The 17,949-nt window shown below is 44.7% G+C and overlaps 2 protein-coding genes across 3 annotated transcripts; both read right to left on the bottom strand.

Moving 5' to 3' along the window:
* Positions 1 to 7,300: 7,300 nt before the first annotated feature.
* Positions 7,301 to 11,978, bottom strand: LOC6732399 (protein shuttle craft). Of its 2 annotated transcripts, none has more exons than XM_016180174.3 (5): positions 11,249 to 11,978; positions 9,644 to 11,112; positions 8,309 to 9,376; positions 7,885 to 8,236; positions 7,301 to 7,823 (listed from the first exon to the last, which is right to left on the bottom strand). In XM_016180174.3, exons 1-5 carry the CDS (start codon positions 11,567 to 11,569, stop codon positions 7,722 to 7,724), a joined length of 3,312 nt encoding a protein of 1,103 aa, XP_016025055.1. In that variant the 5' UTR covers positions 11,570 to 11,978; the 3' UTR covers positions 7,301 to 7,721. The 2 variants fall into 2 exon arrangements, with proteins under 2 accessions (XP_016025055.1, XP_016025054.1); XM_016180173.3 differs by having other exon boundaries at positions 9,644 to 11,100.
* On the bottom strand, positions 11,622 to 16,797 carry LOC6732397 (zinc finger protein 879). Its single transcript, XM_002079482.4, has 2 exons — positions 14,985 to 16,797; positions 11,622 to 13,393 (listed from the first exon to the last, which is right to left on the bottom strand). The coding sequence occupies exons 1-2, from the start codon at positions 15,966 to 15,968 to the stop codon at positions 12,572 to 12,574; spliced, it is 1,806 nt and encodes a 601-aa protein (XP_002079518.2). The 5' UTR covers positions 15,969 to 16,797; the 3' UTR covers positions 11,622 to 12,571.
* Positions 16,798 to 17,949: the final 1,152 nt, after the last annotated feature.

Genomic DNA, 17,949 nt, shown 5'->3' with positions numbered 1-17,949 from the left:
GTCAATAAGGACTCATTCGCTCCTCCATGTATAGACTATGGCCAATTAAATCTATAAGTTCACTTGAAATCCCAACAGTTTCCCCTTGTTTTTTTCCAAGTGACCAGAGTAGTGGGTGTAAAACTGGCAGGAAAAATAACAAGAGTATCAGGTATTTCATCACCTGTTCAATAAGCTTTTCATGCTCGTCCTGCTTCGCCTATTTCACTTTCCGCACTCAAACGTTGGTCGTTGGCTTATGTTGGCAATATATGTATATTCCTGCCACCTGGCCCACCCAAACCCACTCTTCATACTTATGTACATGCATATAAATTATATATATTTATGTGTATTTTTGAATTTTAATGATTGAATTGCCGTGTGCCAAGGCGAAAGATGAACGGGCCAGAACAAACAGACGGAACAGAACAGAACAGAACAGTCAGAGAGAAGAGATTGAGTCTGGCTGCCATTTGCAGAAATATGAAAATTACCTTTAATGTGAAAAGGCAGACGGCCAAACGGAGGCGCGGAAAAAGGGGCAGTCGAGTTTTTCACGCTGCCATCTAGATAGGCCCGAAAAGAAAAGCAGACAGTTGGAGGGCCACGAGCTCTATTTTATTTTTGCCCCATGCCTTTATATTTTCTGTTTTGTGTTTACATAAAAGTGAAGTGAGGCAGATTGCGCTCGAGTGCGTTAATCAGCGCTCCTGGGCAGGACAGCAGGACCAAAGGACATCACGGCTCTGGGAATGCACGAAAAAAAACTTGTAAGTTGGGTTAGGTTCGGTAAAATACAATTCAATAAACTTTCAACACCTGCTAGTCCAGCAGAAACTAAAAAATCAGTTGTTTTAAATGAAAGTCAGCTCACTTCGTTGTTTTTTAGCTACAAAAAAGAGTACTTTCAAATGAACTTAGTTATATTGTAGTGTACTATTATTTCATAGAAATTAAAATCATTTTATTTTATAATTTACAAAAAGAACCAATAACCAATAATACCAATAATATTGTAGTGTATCTACCGACAACTATTACTCATAAATGAGTCTGTTATTTACTTCAATGTCCCAGTGTTCAACTTACCAATATTGGTAAACGCAAATAATTTGTACTGTGTATGCGACTCTGGGCCAGTTGATTTTGCTCTCCACCGAGACAACGTTGACTTTTCCCCAACTGGTCAGTTTCGTTGGTAAGAGGAAATCGGGTGGTCTGCAAAACAGATTATACTGATTTCATGCTGGAAAATCAAAAAATGAACGTGCGGCAATTTACATACTTAAGTTGGGATTACGGGGGAGCAGATTTGTCTTCTCTGTTTTCCCCGCCGCCATCCTCCTTTTTTTGTTGATTCTTTTTTTAGGCCCGGTCTTGGCAAAATTTATTGGCCACATGTTTCGCTAGCCACCTTCGTGAGTTGAACAATTTGGGCTTCCCTGCCTTTTTAAGTAGGTTTTTATTTTGTTTTGTTTTTTTTTTTCATTTTATTTTTTGACAATATGGCTTTTCGACATTTTGGGCGACTACAAGGAATTTCCGGGGATTCCATTTTTAATTGAATTCTGCTGGGCATTATTGTTGAAGTTGTTGCTGTTTAGCATTTTGTTGGCTTTGCCTTCTCTTATGTTGGATAATTAAAGCGCCCCAAGTCAATTTCATGGCATATATTATACTTTTTTTCGAAACATCCAAATTCTTTCATCGCTTGATTGTTTTTAGTGGAAATTTGAATTAGAATTAAGTCTGTTTTGGTTTCCCCATTTAAAGTTGCTTTTCGGTGGTGTAGCCAGCAAGTTGATAATTTTCATAATAAGCGTCAGACAGCAACAATAATTGCATTAAAATGAGGCTGGGCTGGGATTCTTCAAGGGGATGGGTGGAAATTATGTAAAAAGCCCGGCGCCTTGCAAATTGCAACTCGAGTGGTGGAGTGGAGGAGGGGATAGGGGGAAATGGCAGCGCAAATGAAAGAGAACGGGAACAACATTAGAACACTTAAGCACTTAGCCATCCCCAACCCATCAACTCCCCCTCGATTGGCAAAGTGGTGGGGTTATCTTCCCCGTGCGATTTTCTTTTTGTTGCATATTCCAAGCACGTTCCAGAGAAGCGATTCCCTGGAATTTCCCACCCGAAGCTAGAAATCGCTTAAGGTCTTCGTTTTATCAATTTTCTTAGTCTGTTCTTCATTTCCCCATTTGTTTTAGCAGTGGCTGTGCTTTTGAAATTGCCGATGGGATTTTAATTAAGTTTACGTACACAAAGTTCACTAATCGAATGATTTTTTAAGATTCGGCCAGTTATCAAGAGACAAATTAACAATATATGTTTGAAATCGTTTTTCTGTACTTTCAAGTTGTTTAGCTTCGGGCACTATTCAACTGAGTTCTTTATTAACATGCATAAGATCATGTTTTCAGTTTCAATTGTTTTGAAAATGAAGGAGTGCACATTTTGCGGTAATGAAATTACATATAAATTAATTTTCGGATGGCATAACCCATATATTTAATGACTCTTTCGTTTTAACATATAATTTTCGTTAAATTATATTGCTTAATAAATTGTCACAGATATTTGATTGATTTCTTTTCACTTAAAATAACTACAATTACACTTTTTGTATCATATTAACCAGAACACCCTCTGTAATCGACGTGCATATGGGGTCGAGAGTCCTCCAGTATCTGTTAGTATATGTAAATATATATATACACATATATATGCACTACTGTATACCCGTTTTCCATTCGTGTGCGCCCGGTTGGAGCTGCTCATTTTTGTTATTTTTATTGTAGCTCTGATTCGCGCTTTATTGCATTATAATTGAATCTTGGAGCGCACAACTAACGCAGGAAACGTTGGCTGACTGGCCACCGTTTCCCGTCCCAGCTGTTGCACTTAATGCCAAGTGTTTAAAAAAGCGATGGGGTGGGGGGTGTTGCCGACGGCTGATGGGGGAGGAAGTGAAAGGAGAAAAGAAGTAATATTTACTTACTACCTCAGCGTTCGACATACACCATTCCACCATTCACCCACCGTAGGATATGGCTGCCTTGGTAGGCACTCCACTCCGAGTTTTTCTCGCCGCTCATTTTCCTTATTGCCAGTGAAATGCAATAAAAATTGTTTTCCCATAGACGCTGGTGACGGCGGCTAAGCAAATGTTGTTGGAAATGAGCTATAAAAATGGGAAATTGTATTTTACAGTAAATTTGTGCAACACACAAACTAGCTAGCTAGCGAACAGGCTAGACCTGTCGTTCTGTCCTGTAAAACCAACCAAAAAAAAAGCAACCTACCCCCATCCACCACCCACATCCTGTGACCTTCCGCCCCCCACTAGCCATGTCGACGCTTTCCATGCTGCTGTCGCAGATAATCCGCTGCTGAGTTGGCTTGTCTTGACTCGGCTTGACATTGGCTTTGGGTCGTCGTACCGCTCCGCTTCCATTTTATGAGCTACGAATCGGGTCTGAACGAAGCCCGGGCATCCAGCAACCCCCTCCCCCTCCACCACCCCCCTTATCTAACGTGGCTTTATAAGCTGCCAATATTAAAATGATGACAAGTTTATGGCAAAAAGGCAAAGGCTTCGTCGGGTGAGGAGGCGGCGGAATATTGGAGGAAAAAAGGGGCAAAAAAAGGGAAAAACAGATGAGTGAAGGCGAAGCGAAAATGCAATTCATGGAAAGCTGATGTCTCGTGGCTTTATTTATAAGCAACCCACGCGAACCACCCACACAGCCTTGAACAATGGGAATTATAAAATTCCTTGCCCGTTCGCTAAAGTGATCAAGGATACACGGAATAACATGGTGACATTTAAAAATGGCAAACAAGTTAGTTCGAGGAACTAACAAAAATTAAATGTTTTAAATGTATAACAAAACTCGGCATTTTAAGAGAGTTCCTAAAAAATAACAGCACTGGGTTTTGGTGACCCACCAAACTGTCTGCTGCTCCTTGAAAAATATACGTACTTCGTTTTTGGTTCATTCCCAAGTTCTCTTATTGCATCTTCCAGTGCAACAAGGATGTCGTCTGCGGGAAAAAAGAACGAATTACATAAATAACTGCGCTGTGTTTGTGCCATTTTGGTTGCCACATTTGAATAAAATATGAATAAAAACCGAAATGCATTTAGTTGGATGGCGGAAGGGAGTCTAAGGTGGGGTTACAGCGACAGATAGACCGAGTGGGTGGTGCTGGTGGTGACCCATGCTCCTCCAGTTACTCACAAGTGGCTCGACCAGTTTGTCACCTTTTCGCTATAGAAATGGTCTTATAGAAAGACGAGACTAGTCGTTGCAGTAGCTCTTGGGTTTTTCAGCTTTCCTTGCAGCGCGCATGCACTGAAAATAATACCTAGTTGGTTTCCCTTTATTGTACATGGATTCAATTTAACATTTTGAAATCAACTTCTTAATTCCATGAGGAATTTCACTGTTTTTAATTTGATGTTTTAACTCTCTAGCTTTTTTATTTTCTTTATTGCTTTCAAAATTGAAAACTATTTTTCTCAGTTCCTGCGATTACCTCGATATTCCCCTGGGGCTCCATCTTCCCATGTAGATACGATAATATTTGCATTCAGTTGGGCCTCCTTTCCTCAAACTCCCGCCCCCTCCCCCTATTACCATTCCAGTTGCAGTCTATTTCCTTTTTTTATTTCGCTGTCAAAACGTCAGCAATGTCGTCCTCTTACTCTCGTCCTGGGCCTCCACCTCATCCTGGCCGTAGTCCTGTTCCTGGTCTTAGTACCCGTCTGCAAATCGTTCCGGAGCGCAGCGTTCGCTTGGCTTAATTTTGGCTAGGGAAAAGTGCATAAAAAATCTGCGGCGAATTTGCAATTTGAATTCGACTCTCCGAACCCGTCGTCTGTGACCCTTTCCTGGCCCTATGGCTCCCGGCTCCCTGCTCCTTGCTCCTTGCTCCTAACTCCTGGCCCTTTTGCATACCATACCTATGTGCGCTTGTGTGCCTGTGTCTCTTTTATTGAGCCCAGGACATGGTCGTCGTCGTCGTCCTTTCGGCTTGGAGGCCATTTTCTTCAGCATTTGCCGCTCGTGGATGCCGCCGCTTGTCGAGTAGTCTTGGCAGGCAGTCAGGCGGCTATTTAGGAAGTAATTTTCGCGCTTTCATCGCAACTTTTTCTGTGTCTGTCTGCAGATCTTTTTGGGCACGTTATTTGTGCTCCTTGATGCGGCTGAGTCTGATGCTGGGGCTGCTCCGGCTGCTCCTTTAATGCATTTTTAAAAATGCCAAAATGCGCAAATTGAAAGCAACGCGCCGACTACCCAAGCCCACAGCTCAGCGCCACTCGGCGGCACCCATCTTGTGCACTAGTCCCTCTTCCGATTCTGTGGTCGCCTGCTTTTCGCTTGGGTCACGTCCTCGCAGGACGCAGGACATTCTTTCGGAGCCATGTAAGAGGTGGGGAGCTGGAGGATACTGAGCCACACGCAGGCATAATTTCAGCCACTGCACTCAGACTTAATGAATATTTTAAGGACAGCTTTCATATTACATACCACTGCATATGTTATATGTTATATAACATAGATGTATGATGGCTGGCCCAGCTCAAATGTCACAAATGAGCATCAAATGCTTGTCAAGTTACTATTTTTGGGCAACAGAAAATGTCAAAGTAACTACTGCAGAGTACCTTCATTTGAGGTTACTTTTTGGAAACCTGGCAACTCTGTAAATGAAGTGATGACTGTTTATTCAATTTTTAACTGCATAGTTCGGTGTAAACTACTAATCCAATGCATACTTAAGCGCAAATAAGTAGCTATAAATTTAAAATGATTGTAAAAAATACCTAATTGAATAGACTTTGCGCATTTGTGACATATTAAAGCGGTTTCATTAATTAATTGGTGCTATACAAGCACTCGAAATTGGCAGTAAATAATAGCACATAAGCCCATATTTTAACACACCATCAAAGTTAGCTTACGAAAATCATTTAAATCCACACTTATCTAACCGCAAAAAGTAATTTCAAACAATTAAAATTTGGTGTTGGTTTTAAATTATATATGATAAATAAATACTTGCATTCATTTCGAAATGGTTGGAATGTTGAATGGCTCAAGTATCATTCGATAATAGCATATGCCCGCACATTTGCCATTCCAGTTTTATTCAACAATATTTTTTCTGTTTTTTTTTTTTTTGCACTTTTCTCTTGCCATAACACATAATTAAAATTACGCACACACTTTATACACATTAAATCCAAGCTACACGCCCACGCACATGCAGCGGTTACAATTGACCCAAAATGAACTCTTTCCCCTGCAATCTCGCGGGCTTTTGGAGCAACAATCCCCCTGCCCACAGATGCCAACCACAATTTAATCTCCCTGGAATTATTTTCCCCAGCCCATCTAAAGAGCCAGTTTCTCCTTGAAGGCGTTCTTTCTTTCTGTTTCGTTCATCTCGGCCCTCCTTGACGTGGGGGATTGCCTTGTATTTGTTAATAAACTCCCCGGCAGACTAAATTCAAATTACGCACACATCTTGAGAGGATTGGGGGTGGTGGCTGGTGGGTGGCATTTGGTGGGTTGCTGGCAGCCATTTCGCTTATAGGCTGCTCATTATGTCAGGTCTATATTCATATACGACTTGCGTTTTGCCTTCGGATCCGGCCCAAGTCCCGCATCCATTGCGTTCCGGCGGAGTGCGTGAGTTGGCCTCATCCGGGGCTCTCATCCCTCGCCGCTCTGACTTGTCGTAACATTTCATCTTTATTTTGGCATTATTCCCCAGGCGCCGCTTATTGTTTTTCGTGAAAATGGCAACGGCAATGGCAACAAATTAGAGGCCTGTGCCCATAGCCCGAAACGAGATGGCAACGAGTTCGGCTTGTGGGCAGTCCGGGGGGTATTTCCTAGTTTCCTCGACTACCAGGATGGATCAGCAGGTGGAATATCCCTTGAGCACCTCCACTTGGGTTATTTTCATTTCGGTGCCACTTTAATTATCTAATGGTGAAGCACAACGTACTCCGTATGTCCTACATATTTAATCCGGTCTTATTTAAAATTTGAAATTATTTCTGTTTTAAGCGAAATTAGTTCAGTTTGAAACAAGCAGCCGTTAAATAGCAACCACTTACAGCACTGAATACTGACCACTGTTGAAAGCTAATTGCTGCAACATACAAGAAATTGTGTTCCAACTAAAGATTTTTGGTGCAACATCGCGACTTAAATTTGAAATTAAGTTTATAAGACTTTTAATCCATCATTTCTCCCTTTAAAACCATGAAATTAATTAATTAAAAAAAACACAAGAATTGCCCTCTGCTCTATATGCTCATTTATTTATCCTTCTGATCTATAGCTTTCCTTTGTATTTAGATGCAACGTGGCCAACGCTTTTGGATAAATTCATCGTACAACAGATTGGTTAACATGAGTCTTCACATTTGTGCCTGCTTATCCAGTTCACTCCATATTCAAGTATTCAACATCTAGCATTCTAGGGTTCAACTAACATTTGATATCATTTAGAAAATATACGTGGTAACGCCAATAATCCTTCTGTATTGTCCTCGCAGCGCATCCACAAACTTTTCCTCATTTGGGTTCAATCAATAAGTCATCCACATCCTGGCTTCCTTTCTCATCATCTATCCATTTTTAACTGTTAATTTCCAGCGCCAACGATTAAACATATAGAATATCTCTGTATACAGTTATCCACACGGCTTTAATTTACTTCTTTAAGCCCCAAGCATTGTTACTGGGCACCGGAACGCGGCGTTGTCCGGACTCGCGAGCCAGCACTTCCATGATGCTCGTGGCGGGGAACCAGCACTGCAAATAGTTAAGCCAAATAAGTAGGTGATTCAGTTGGTGGTTTACAAATTGAACTCACCCTATCCCTATGGGCCGTGGCCACAACGTTGCGATTTGGCTCCTTGTCATACGAAACCGATTCAATTCCAAATACCTCGCACAACTCGTGCACCAGCTGCCTCTTTTCGCGGTTCATGGTGGGGAAAGAGTGGCTCCTCGAGCGTTGCTTGCTTTCCTTGGCCAACTTTACCAGGTCGGTCAATGTCTCGTAAACGCTTTTGGTCAGCGCTGCGTTCTTCTTTGCGAAGCTACGAACAAACTCCGAGTACTTGGTTAGAGACTTTAGCTTTGTATCGGAATTTCCAGAAGAGAGGGCCACGGCCAATCGACGATTCCTCTCGAGTAGACGACATTCGTCGTTGCAATCCAAACTAAAGACAAAATGGTACGAATATTAATACTAGAGAAAACTTAAATCCGGCTGAATAGACACCACCACTCACGTTTTATTAGATTTTTTGGCTGGAGCCAAAATTTCGCTGAGCTCCATGTAATTGCCGCGTGACATCTCTGCCATGGACGAGGCCAGCTGGATGGTGGCTATACGACTGTGCTCCCTGGCTAGTTCCTGGCAGCTGCGGTTCTGCTTTCGGTTGCCGCACTCGCACTGCACCTCCACCAGCTCCTTGCACGGTGTTTCCGGACAGGCTCCCTCGTGACAGGGAGCTGCACACTTGTGACCACAGTTCGATCGTGACTTGGTGCAGCTCTGCCGGCAGATCTCGGCGGCAGACTGGCAGGGGCCCTCGTGACACGGCTTTATACACTTGTGCCCGCCACACGGCAACGGCTTGCCACAGGCCATGCCACAGCTGAAGCTGGGCTGCGAGCAGGGAATGGTCTTGCGCAGCTCGTGGTTGCCGTGACACAATTTCGCGGTGAAGATCATGCAGGGCGGGCAGGTGGGGCCCGAATGGCAGTTGTGCTGCGGTGGATGATCGCATGGATGGATGCGCGAGCAAGGGAGCTTGCAGATTGGCTTCTTGGTGCCGCACGGCACTGGTGGGTAGATCACTTCGGCACCACACTCGCAGTAGAGCTCCTCGAAACTGCTGCGATAGCATGGCGGACAATTGCCGCGGTGGCACGGCTGATCGCACTTGTGCTTGCCACAACTGAGTGTTCGATTACAGGGCAGTGGACAGTCGTGGTCTATATCGATGCAGCACTCGGTGTTGCACTTGTGCTTGCCACAGCTGCGCTTCTTGGTGCAACGTCGCTTGCAGCGGGCGTCGTCCGCTCTGTTACATAGCTGCCGACACTTGATCATTTGGTCCATGTGGCCGCAACGGCACTTTACAGCGGTCTGCTTGGGACATGGAGGGCACTGGCCCAAGTGGCACTTGCTTCCGCATTGATGCGGATGCGCCGGCTTTCCACAACGTAACGTCCGAGAGCAGATGCCCTCGCATGTGGGAATCGGGTCCAGGCAGCTTGAACGCTGGCCAGCCGGTATAGGCATTTTGCCGCAAGGACAACTGGTTATCTGCTCGGGACTCAGCTTGCAGGGTCTGAAAAGAATCAAATTATCAGTTTAATGGTATGAGTTTCTTAGTACTCTGCACAAAGACTCGATTGCAAACGTTCTACGCTGAATAATTTAGCATAAAATTGGCTCATATCAAATTCAATGCTGATTTTAATGCACATATTTTAGAAACGTAAGAAGTTTTACGAGTTTCAGCCGATTTTTTGTGCTTATTGGTTTAGAAATATAAAGATTAAAACTTTAAGCAGTTAAGATTATACTATAAATGAGTTGGATTAGTTATTCTTACCTACAACTTCCCGCGTGGCAGGAGTCCTTGCACTTGTGGTGGCCGCAGGGAAGCGGTTGACCGCAGCTGTCCTTGCACGAATAGCAGCGTTTGTCCTGCGTTTCTCGCGTGCACTGCACCTTGCGCTCCTGCTTGTCGCAGTGGCAACGCTGCTCCACTTGCTCGTGACACGGCTCGCACTTGCCCGAGTGGCACTCCGCCTGACAGCGATGCTCGCCACAGTTAAGCACCTTGTCGCAAATCTCGCCGCAGAGCACCACTTCCTTCATGGCGCACTGCATCGTTTTTGAGCTGCGTCCACATCCACAGCTGCGCACCACGTTGGCCTGGCACGGCGGGCAAGGACCCGGGTGACAGAGCAGGGTGCAGGCGTGGCTACAACCCTCGATCCGGCAGCAGACCTCGCCACAGCTGTGGGCCAATTCGGTCCGTGATACCGGCGGGTTTTTCAGTTTGCCGCAGAAGCAGAGATAGTCGCGTGGCAACTCCTGCAGCACATTCTGGCAAGCTGGACAACGCCAGCCCACTTCGGACTTGGAGCTGTTCGCCCAGGTGATGGTGCACTTGAGGTGCAGCATGTGATAACAGTTCCTGCACGACCAGGTTGGCTGGTGCGACTTGATCGCCTCCACGCATACAAGGCACTCCAATCGGCGCTGTTCGATGTCGCGAATCAGTTTCTCTCGCTGCGATAGTTTTTCATTATCCGCCGGTGGTAGCGGTGGACCTCTCCTTGGGGAGTTTTGCTTCAGCTGCGACTGCTTTTCGGGCGATGGGTGTGCGCTCTCATTGCTCGTGTCCAAATCGTCAACGGCCCTGGGAAAGCCGTTGATGCGGTCCCTGTTGCGATTCCAGTCATCCCTGCGTTTGTTGCTGCGATGATTGTCGTAGCGTTGCTGCTTCTGCGGCCTCCTACGATCGCTTCGTTCGTACCGGTCCTCCCGATCGTCCCGATAGTCGGAGCGGCGTTGTTGTCGCGAATTTCCGGGTCTAGAGTCCCTGTCCCGGTCCCGGTCCCTGTCCCTGTCACGGTCCCTGTCCTGGTCCCGATCCCTGTCCCTGTCCCGGTCCCCGTCCCTATCCCTGTCCCGGTCCCGTTCCCGCTCACGCTCCCGTTCGTAATTGTTGTTCGAGCGGTGGTTGTTAGCTCCTCGTTCAGGTGGTTCTTGAGCTCGCAGAGTACTAGGTCTCGACTCATTTATGGCAGTCTCTAGGCTGGCAGTGCTGTTTCCGTTCGTATTGGCTGCCGGTGTCTCTTCTAGACTCAGCTTGGCGAAATTGGGCACGAATTCCGGAGCCGAGGCCTGCAGCTTGGAAGCGCTGAAGTCAAACGGATTGGTGCCAAAAGGTGTGTAAAAACTCGAAAAAGTGCTGTTGCTCGGATTGTCCAACCCATAGCTGCTGGTGAAGGTGACTCTAGCGATGCCATCGCCATTTTGATTGGTTGGGAACATGGCCTGCGAGTAAAACTGTTTGGTGAATAGAGATTTGGTTGATTGATTAAAACTAAACCTAATTTCAAATACGTTCAAGAAAAGGGAATGGAATGAATTGAACATATATTCTAAAAATCTGATTTTAAACCATCGAAGATTGATGACTCACATTTACAAAGTTGCTGGTACTCGGGGCCACTGGTGGGTTCAGTCCAAAGGCACCTCCACCGCCGCCCAGTGAGTAGTTGGTGAAGCTGCTGCCCAGCGGTTGTTGCATAGTGCTGGTGGCATTGGAGGGTGCTCCTCCACCCAGATTGTGCTGCATAATGAACTGATTGAAGTTCACGTAATTGTTGTTGCCCTGCCTGTTGTAGGAACCACCCGCTGGCGCCGATTCGTGACCTCCGTTGCAGTCCGCCATGCCGGGTGACTCATGGCTGGGTCCCGCTTCTCCGGCGCCGTTGGTCAACTGCTGCCAGTACTCAGCCATGGAGACTCCGCTGCTGCCGTTGGTGACCAGAGTCTGTTGCAGTTGCGCCCACTTCTTTGCGGCCGGAACAATCTCTAACTGCCCGCCGCCCTCTGCTGGGCATTTCCCAGCGCTACCACGGGATCGTCCGCAATCCACGGAGGAGGTGACCAAACCCAGGGAAAGCTCCAGACACGTGTGCAATGGTGAAATTGAGCCCAATGCAAAAATTAACCGAATCGAACTCTCTGTTCGATTGAATGTGGTGAACGCCTTCAGCGGCCAACTAGACGCACCCCAGCCTGGGTCCGCAGGCACGTTTTCCTGATTTTTTGCGCTTTTCCTGCGTGTTTCTGCTTGCTAATATTGTAAATTTCTAACAAAATTGCACAACACGGTCATACCACACAAAACGGTACCACTGACAATTGACTCCACCTATCGATATCTTAACAGATTTTCGATTTTAGAGGGGAAAGGGCTGCCAACTCGATTTTTGGACAGCTGTGAATAAAATTTAACAGCACGATTTCGTTCTGTTACTCAACATACTTACAGTGGTGATAAACTAGCAGGTGGCGCCATCTGGCTGACTGACAGTGCGCTTTTAAATGTACTGCAACGGTATGTTCATTTGTTTAATAAAAAAAACATAGATACTGTTTTGATTTTTGTCATTGTAAGATTCAAATTAAATAAGTCTGCGCTATCTGAGTATAAGCGATATTGCAAAGTTGTACTCTCAATCATATTTCCAATCCAAAATATAATTCCTAGAATTCTGGAGCAGAATTCGACACAAAAATCAGAAGCCCCGTAGCCTTTTGTATTTGATATTATACTTTATTGACTGGCAAATATATATACTTATTTTAATAAGAATTAAAGTCTATTCCTAATTTTATTTCTAGCAAAACCGTTGATTGCAAATAAATGTAAAATGAATAACAACAGTGGAAGTACTGTACTTTGTAATTGCCACAAATTTGGTTGAAACTGGCCGTGCCCAACGATTCCACCCATTTAGAATGTCCTGAGATTGCTGAGAAGGGCTTGCTGACTCGGCGGTTGTGATGGACCAGATCCAGGTATTAGAACTCCCGGAGGTGGCGGCATTTGAAATGTTTGAGCCATGGCCATGGCCAAAGTGGGTGGTGGACCTGGTTGTTGTTTTCCCGGTACTGGGAGTGCGGTTGATGTGACGGTGAGTCCATCCAACGGACGGTACTGGCACTTCTTGGCGTGGGTTCGCATATTGCTCGACTGGGTGAATGCCTGGTTGCAGTTGGGATGTGGGCAGACATACGGCTTGCAGCCGGTATGATAGTTCAGGTGCGTCTTTAGGTGATGCTTTTTGGTGAAGGCTTTGGGGCACAGGGGGCAGCTGAAGGGCTTGATTCCCGAGTGGAGGCGATGGTGCAGGGTCATGTTGCTGCGATCGGCAAAGGACTTGCCGCACACGGAGCACTGATACGGTTTCTCACCACTGTGCGTTCTCATGTGCTGTTTGAGGAGCATTTTCCGCGAAAATCTCTTTCCGCACTCGTTGCATTTGTGGGGTTTCACGCCGGTATGAATCCGGACATGCATATTGAAGGCCACTCGCTGATTGAACGATTTGGGACAGTAAGGACACTCGTACTCCTTCCGGTTCCGGTGAATCTTTAGGTGACTGCTCAAATATCCCTTATCGTTGAATGTCTTGCCACATTCGGGACATTCGGCTGCAAACTCCTTGGTTCCACGGTGAACGGACAGGTGATACTTGTAGTTCCGCAGCTGGGAAAAGCCCTTCCCGCAATCCGCACACTCGTAACGCGGTGATTTGTGCGTCTTTTCATGAGCCTGAAATAAGAAATTAATAGAAAAATAGGATAAATAAATTTATTAAGATACATTTGCTTAGCAAAGGTTGTAATATTGTAGCAATAGTAAGAGATTTAAAAGTTGTAATAAAACCAAAGGTACTGAAAATCGGTTGTAAAAAACAGAGATTTTCTACAACTGTTCAACCTGTTAGTTTTTGGAAAAGAGGATTTCAAAATTATTATATCTAGCAACATTTTAATTTAGTTTTTAATAACCGTATGTTATGAGTTCTTGTGAGGATTGGAAGATTTCTAATATAAAGTAACTGATATCTGAGCATTGAATACATTTATACTTATACAAAGTAAGCCAGAAATGTAACATGTAAACAATGTTACACATTTGAATGTTAACCAGTGTTGGTAATAATTTAGTTGCAACTTCAAATGTGGCTTGCAAAAATATTCAGTTAGTTAGCAACTCAAATTGGTGTTCTTCCCCAAAGAGGCCATTTTGTGACTACCTCTCGCTCGCTCGGCGACTGGCTCTTTCTAACGTATCTTGTAGCTGCACCCATGCGTAAAACCAGTTCTCTCTTTTTTGACCGCTTCTGTTTCTGTTTTCGGCCGACTCCATTTTGAACGGGTTGCTTGCGAGATTTGCATAAGGCACTCAATTCTTCGCTGCCTCTCTCTTCTCCCCACTCCACCTGAATCTCCCCACTCTTTTCTTCGGAGCTCCGCCTTCCAATTGGAGTACGGTTTCTCTGTTTTTTAGGCCCCGCCCAAATCCATATGGTATCTCTGTTGGTGAAGAAACTCGTTTTGGGAGGATCTCGTGTGGCTCTGGACTTTGAGGACCGGCCAAACGATATCTTAAGTGATGAATGGCCATATGAAAGGTTAATGCTGTTCTTGGCTTGGATGTTTTGAAAGGAGTTAAATTCCTAAAGATATTTAAATGGCTTTGCAATAATAATTCTCAATCATTTAGTACTACGCAGAAACACATTTCGATTTGCGATGAATGTGTACGAATTCGTTGATAAGAATATGATCATTAAATATTTTGTCATTTATAATTTGTAAAAAATATACACGTGCATTTGCCAAATGCTTGTGTGTAAGTATTTAAATGGTTTTACGTATAATTTTGTTAGTGTTATTTAATTTACAAGCAAATTTTATACAATCGTACGTTTTGTTTCGCTTTTTAATAACTAAACAGCAACAAACTGAAATAAAATTTAATCGGGCAAATCTAAAGCATTTGATTCTTAAATTCAAGTTGGTAATTTCGAATATTTTTTCTAAAATTTGTGTTTAATTTTTTAATAGTTGTAGTCCTAATGAAATAGAAAAAATATAAACTTTGTTTACTTTGTAAATATATAAATTTGTTTCGTGAGTTACTCGTATTTGAAGGATTTTTATATTATATTGATTCTTTGGATTTGAGTTTGAAACATATTTAGGATGAAAAGGATTAGGATTTAGGAGGAAAAAATAATTTTTTCTAAAGCTAATTACTAATAACTAAAGGTTTCTTTGGTTGTCATAGGTGATTTATATACTTTTAAACAAAACACCAAGGTAATAAAACTCAAATAGTTATAATAAAATCTCACCTGCAGAGTTTCAGAGCATCCGAATACCTTCTCGCAAATCCGGCACTTGTAGCTTATCTCCTCCGCGGATGTGGAATTGTATCCACCGATGACACCTATCGCTCCACTATTGCTGCCGACGGCTGTGGTGATCAGTCCTCCAGTCATCTTGGGCATCATTCCGACGGCCGTTGCCTGGACCGAATTCAGGCTCAGATTGGTCACGGTGGTCAGTGAGATGTTGGTGCCAGCGACTCCTCCAGTGGCGCTCATTATCAGATCCCTTACAGGACGTACTGATCCGGTGGAGCTGCTCACCGAGGAGGCGGCGGGTGAAATGAGAGGTGCGGTCTGCTTATAGCCACCAGTCTGCAATCTTTGGTAGTAGTCCAGGCACTCCGGGCAATCCGGACGAGTGCATGCGGTGCTTTTGCTGCGGATGAGAGTCTGTTGTTGCTGCTGCGGTGGTGGTGGTGGCGGAACCGATCCATTGATCACATAGGGAGCAAAGAAGCGTTTCTGCTGATTTGGCAAATGCTGCTGATGCTGGTGCGTTTGGTAGGGCGATGTAGGAGGAGTACTCAAGCCGGCAGCTGCTGCAGCAGCCGCATAGGCGGGCAGTAAGTGCGGGAAGAATTGGGCATAGAACTTGGTGGCATTGGCCATGGCCACCAAATCTGGCGGCAACATGGAGTAGGCAGCGCCATAAGGAGTTGATGGTATTGCCAGCCCTCCCAGAGCCTGAGGGCTCCTAATACTGTTGCTGCTGCTCTTGGAGAGATCCAGGATATTCGTGCTCGTATCCTGAGCGGATTTACGCTCCTTGCCCAGAATCTTGCTGATGCTAAAGTCAGTGACTTGAGCAGGTGGCAACTGTGCGCCAGCTCCCAAGTTCTGGACTCCATTGGTGGGTGAAGTACGCGCCGGCGAGGGCGAGAGGTCGTAACTGCGCTGCAGCATGGCGTGCTTGAAACCCATTCTTCTCCACGCCGAAGAATCACTCATAGACCGCTGGCGTTACCGTTTTGGATGGCTATTTTCTGAGGCGGAGGCGCTTTTTAGCCGGGCAACTGTCGCGTTACGCGTCGAAACACGAAATGTCTTGGCCTCACAGGCCACAGCAGCCGTCATCGTCTTTTGGCCGGGCCTAAAGCCTGGCTTACGCTCCCGCTCTCGAATTTAATTGGTCGAGAAACAGGTTTGACCGTACAGGTCGGTCTCGCTCCGCATCGCTCTCTCTTGCAGACCGGGAGTCTCTTCTCCAATTAACCAGGTTTGACTGCTGGAGACAAACTGTCGCGCCTCCAATTACGAGAGGAGCTGCAATCTGCGGACCCAGAACCATTTGCTAGTAGCGTTCTACTAGTCACATCTATCATAAAGCTTATCGCTCCTTTCAGATCGCTCTCCCTGCACTTCTCTCTTTCTTTTTGTATCCACTGGACTCACTCTCTGATAAAGTGACTAAGATTTCGTTTTGGCCGCGTTGTTTTTGTAATTAATTGCGGTAATAAAATGTGCGCATCGTTAAATTTTCAAAATGTATTTCTCTTGTTCCTCATCCACACAAACACACACATTCTCATCCGCATCCACATCCACATCCTCGCCCGATTCCGAATCCGATTCCCAGGCATGTGTGAATCTTACGGTTATGCGCATGCGCAGCGATCATCTTTTGAGGTGACTCCGGTTCGTCACGGCTCTGCAGTCTTAGCCATGTGTGAGTGTGGGAAGGAATTGAAGCTAGGGACTAGATGACATAACCGCCACGATGGCCAAAATGGTGTATAGGAAGTCAGGTATTTTTCTTGCGAATCTGAACAGTGTTGTTAACGGTTCATGATTGACAACACTGGCAAAAAACTTAAGGTAAGCCCAAAAGAATTAAATAATCCTATATGGAGGAACATATATTTTTAAGCCCTATTAAATATTGTAGTAATTAAAGTATTAATTTAATTTTTAATATTTTATTTAAGCTGTTAATAGAATATTCTTAGAAGTGAATGGAATTTTTTAGGCAACTTTAAATAGATTTTAATGTTTTTCCATAAATTTATGAAAATAACCTATGCCAATTAAGGATGCCCTACAAATATCGCATTCTGAAGCCTTTAAACTTGATCCACTAAATTCAGTTGCCATATCGGGAGGGACTGTGACCACTTCCTCGACTTGCATAGCATCAGTAGCGGCCATAAAAATGTGCAAAACAAAATGCTCCTCAAGTGATTTGTGATTGGACGAAAAGCGCATAAATAACAAGGTATCCAGGCCGAGGACTCGGAGGATTCACACACAGGTGATTTAAAATGGTGACACACCACAAGAATTCAAGGAAGCTGCAGATACATGGAATGAGATCCGGTGAAGTGGTGTTGATATTCTGACTCACAAGGATTGGATGAAAGTCACTGTTTCCTAATTGCCAATAACCGCATAGAGACTCTAATGCGCAAGTCGCAATCTTGTACACGATTTGTCCACGATCACTTACAAAACGATCTTATCAGGATTACCTGGCGGGGAAGCCCCTTCAAGTCCTCCGCGCCCAGTGGCTAACTAGCCAACTACCGATCCTCTGGCCACCAGTGATTGATAATGGTTTGACTGTCAACACGCGCTGCTCGCTTTGGTTGACCACGATCTGCATAAATTTGGATTAAACAGGCGATTCATTATAATTATACATATGAGGACCGGGCGAACACCACTAAACTTGTTCAACCTTAGTTGAAAAACTCTTTTTCGTATTTCGTTTTTTCAGTTCGGTTGGCATTTCGTAGAATTCCGCCACATAATTTACATATGCGAAGCGAAGGAAACTTAAGTTTTAATTACACTCACTAAATCATCGGGCCTCTGCGCAGACTCCAGGAGACGTTGTTTTGTCGCATGACTAATGTTTATTAGCTGCTAATGGTTTGTTTTACAAAAGCTACGTGGCTGCCCCATACGAAGTCCCTCCATCGCCATCGCCAGC

The sequence above is a fragment of the Drosophila simulans genome, chromosome 2L (genome assembly GCF_016746395.2).
Source record: "Drosophila simulans strain w501 chromosome 2L, Prin_Dsim_3.1, whole genome shotgun sequence".
Classification (NCBI taxonomy): domain Eukaryota; kingdom Metazoa; phylum Arthropoda; class Insecta; order Diptera; family Drosophilidae; genus Drosophila; species Drosophila simulans.
Note: the sequence above shows the minus strand (reverse complement) of the source record. Positions and strands in the feature narration are given on the sequence as shown.

Excerpts from the sequence above, each read along its gene's own strand:
- LOC6732399 (XM_016180174.3), bottom strand. The coding sequence starts at position 11,569 with ATGGCTGAGTACTGGCAGCAGTTGACCAACGGCGCCGGAGAAGCGGGA. Across the intron at positions 8,237-8,308 it reads GCCAAAAAATCTAATAAAAC|TTTGGATTGCAACGACGAAT; the intron begins GTGAGTGGTGGT and ends TTTTGTCTTTAG. Across the intron at positions 7,824-7,884 it reads CCACGGCCCATAGGGATAGG|TGCTGGTTCCCCGCCACGAG; the intron begins GTGAGTTCAATT and ends AACTATTTGCAG.
- LOC6732397 (XM_002079482.4), bottom strand. The coding sequence starts at position 15,968 with ATGAGTGATTCTTCGGCGTGGAGAAGAATGGGTTTCAAGCACGCCATG. Across the intron at positions 13,394-14,984 it reads GATGCTCTGAAACTCTGCAG|GCTCATGAAAAGACGCACAA; the intron begins GTGAGATTTTAT and ends TTCTTATTTCAG.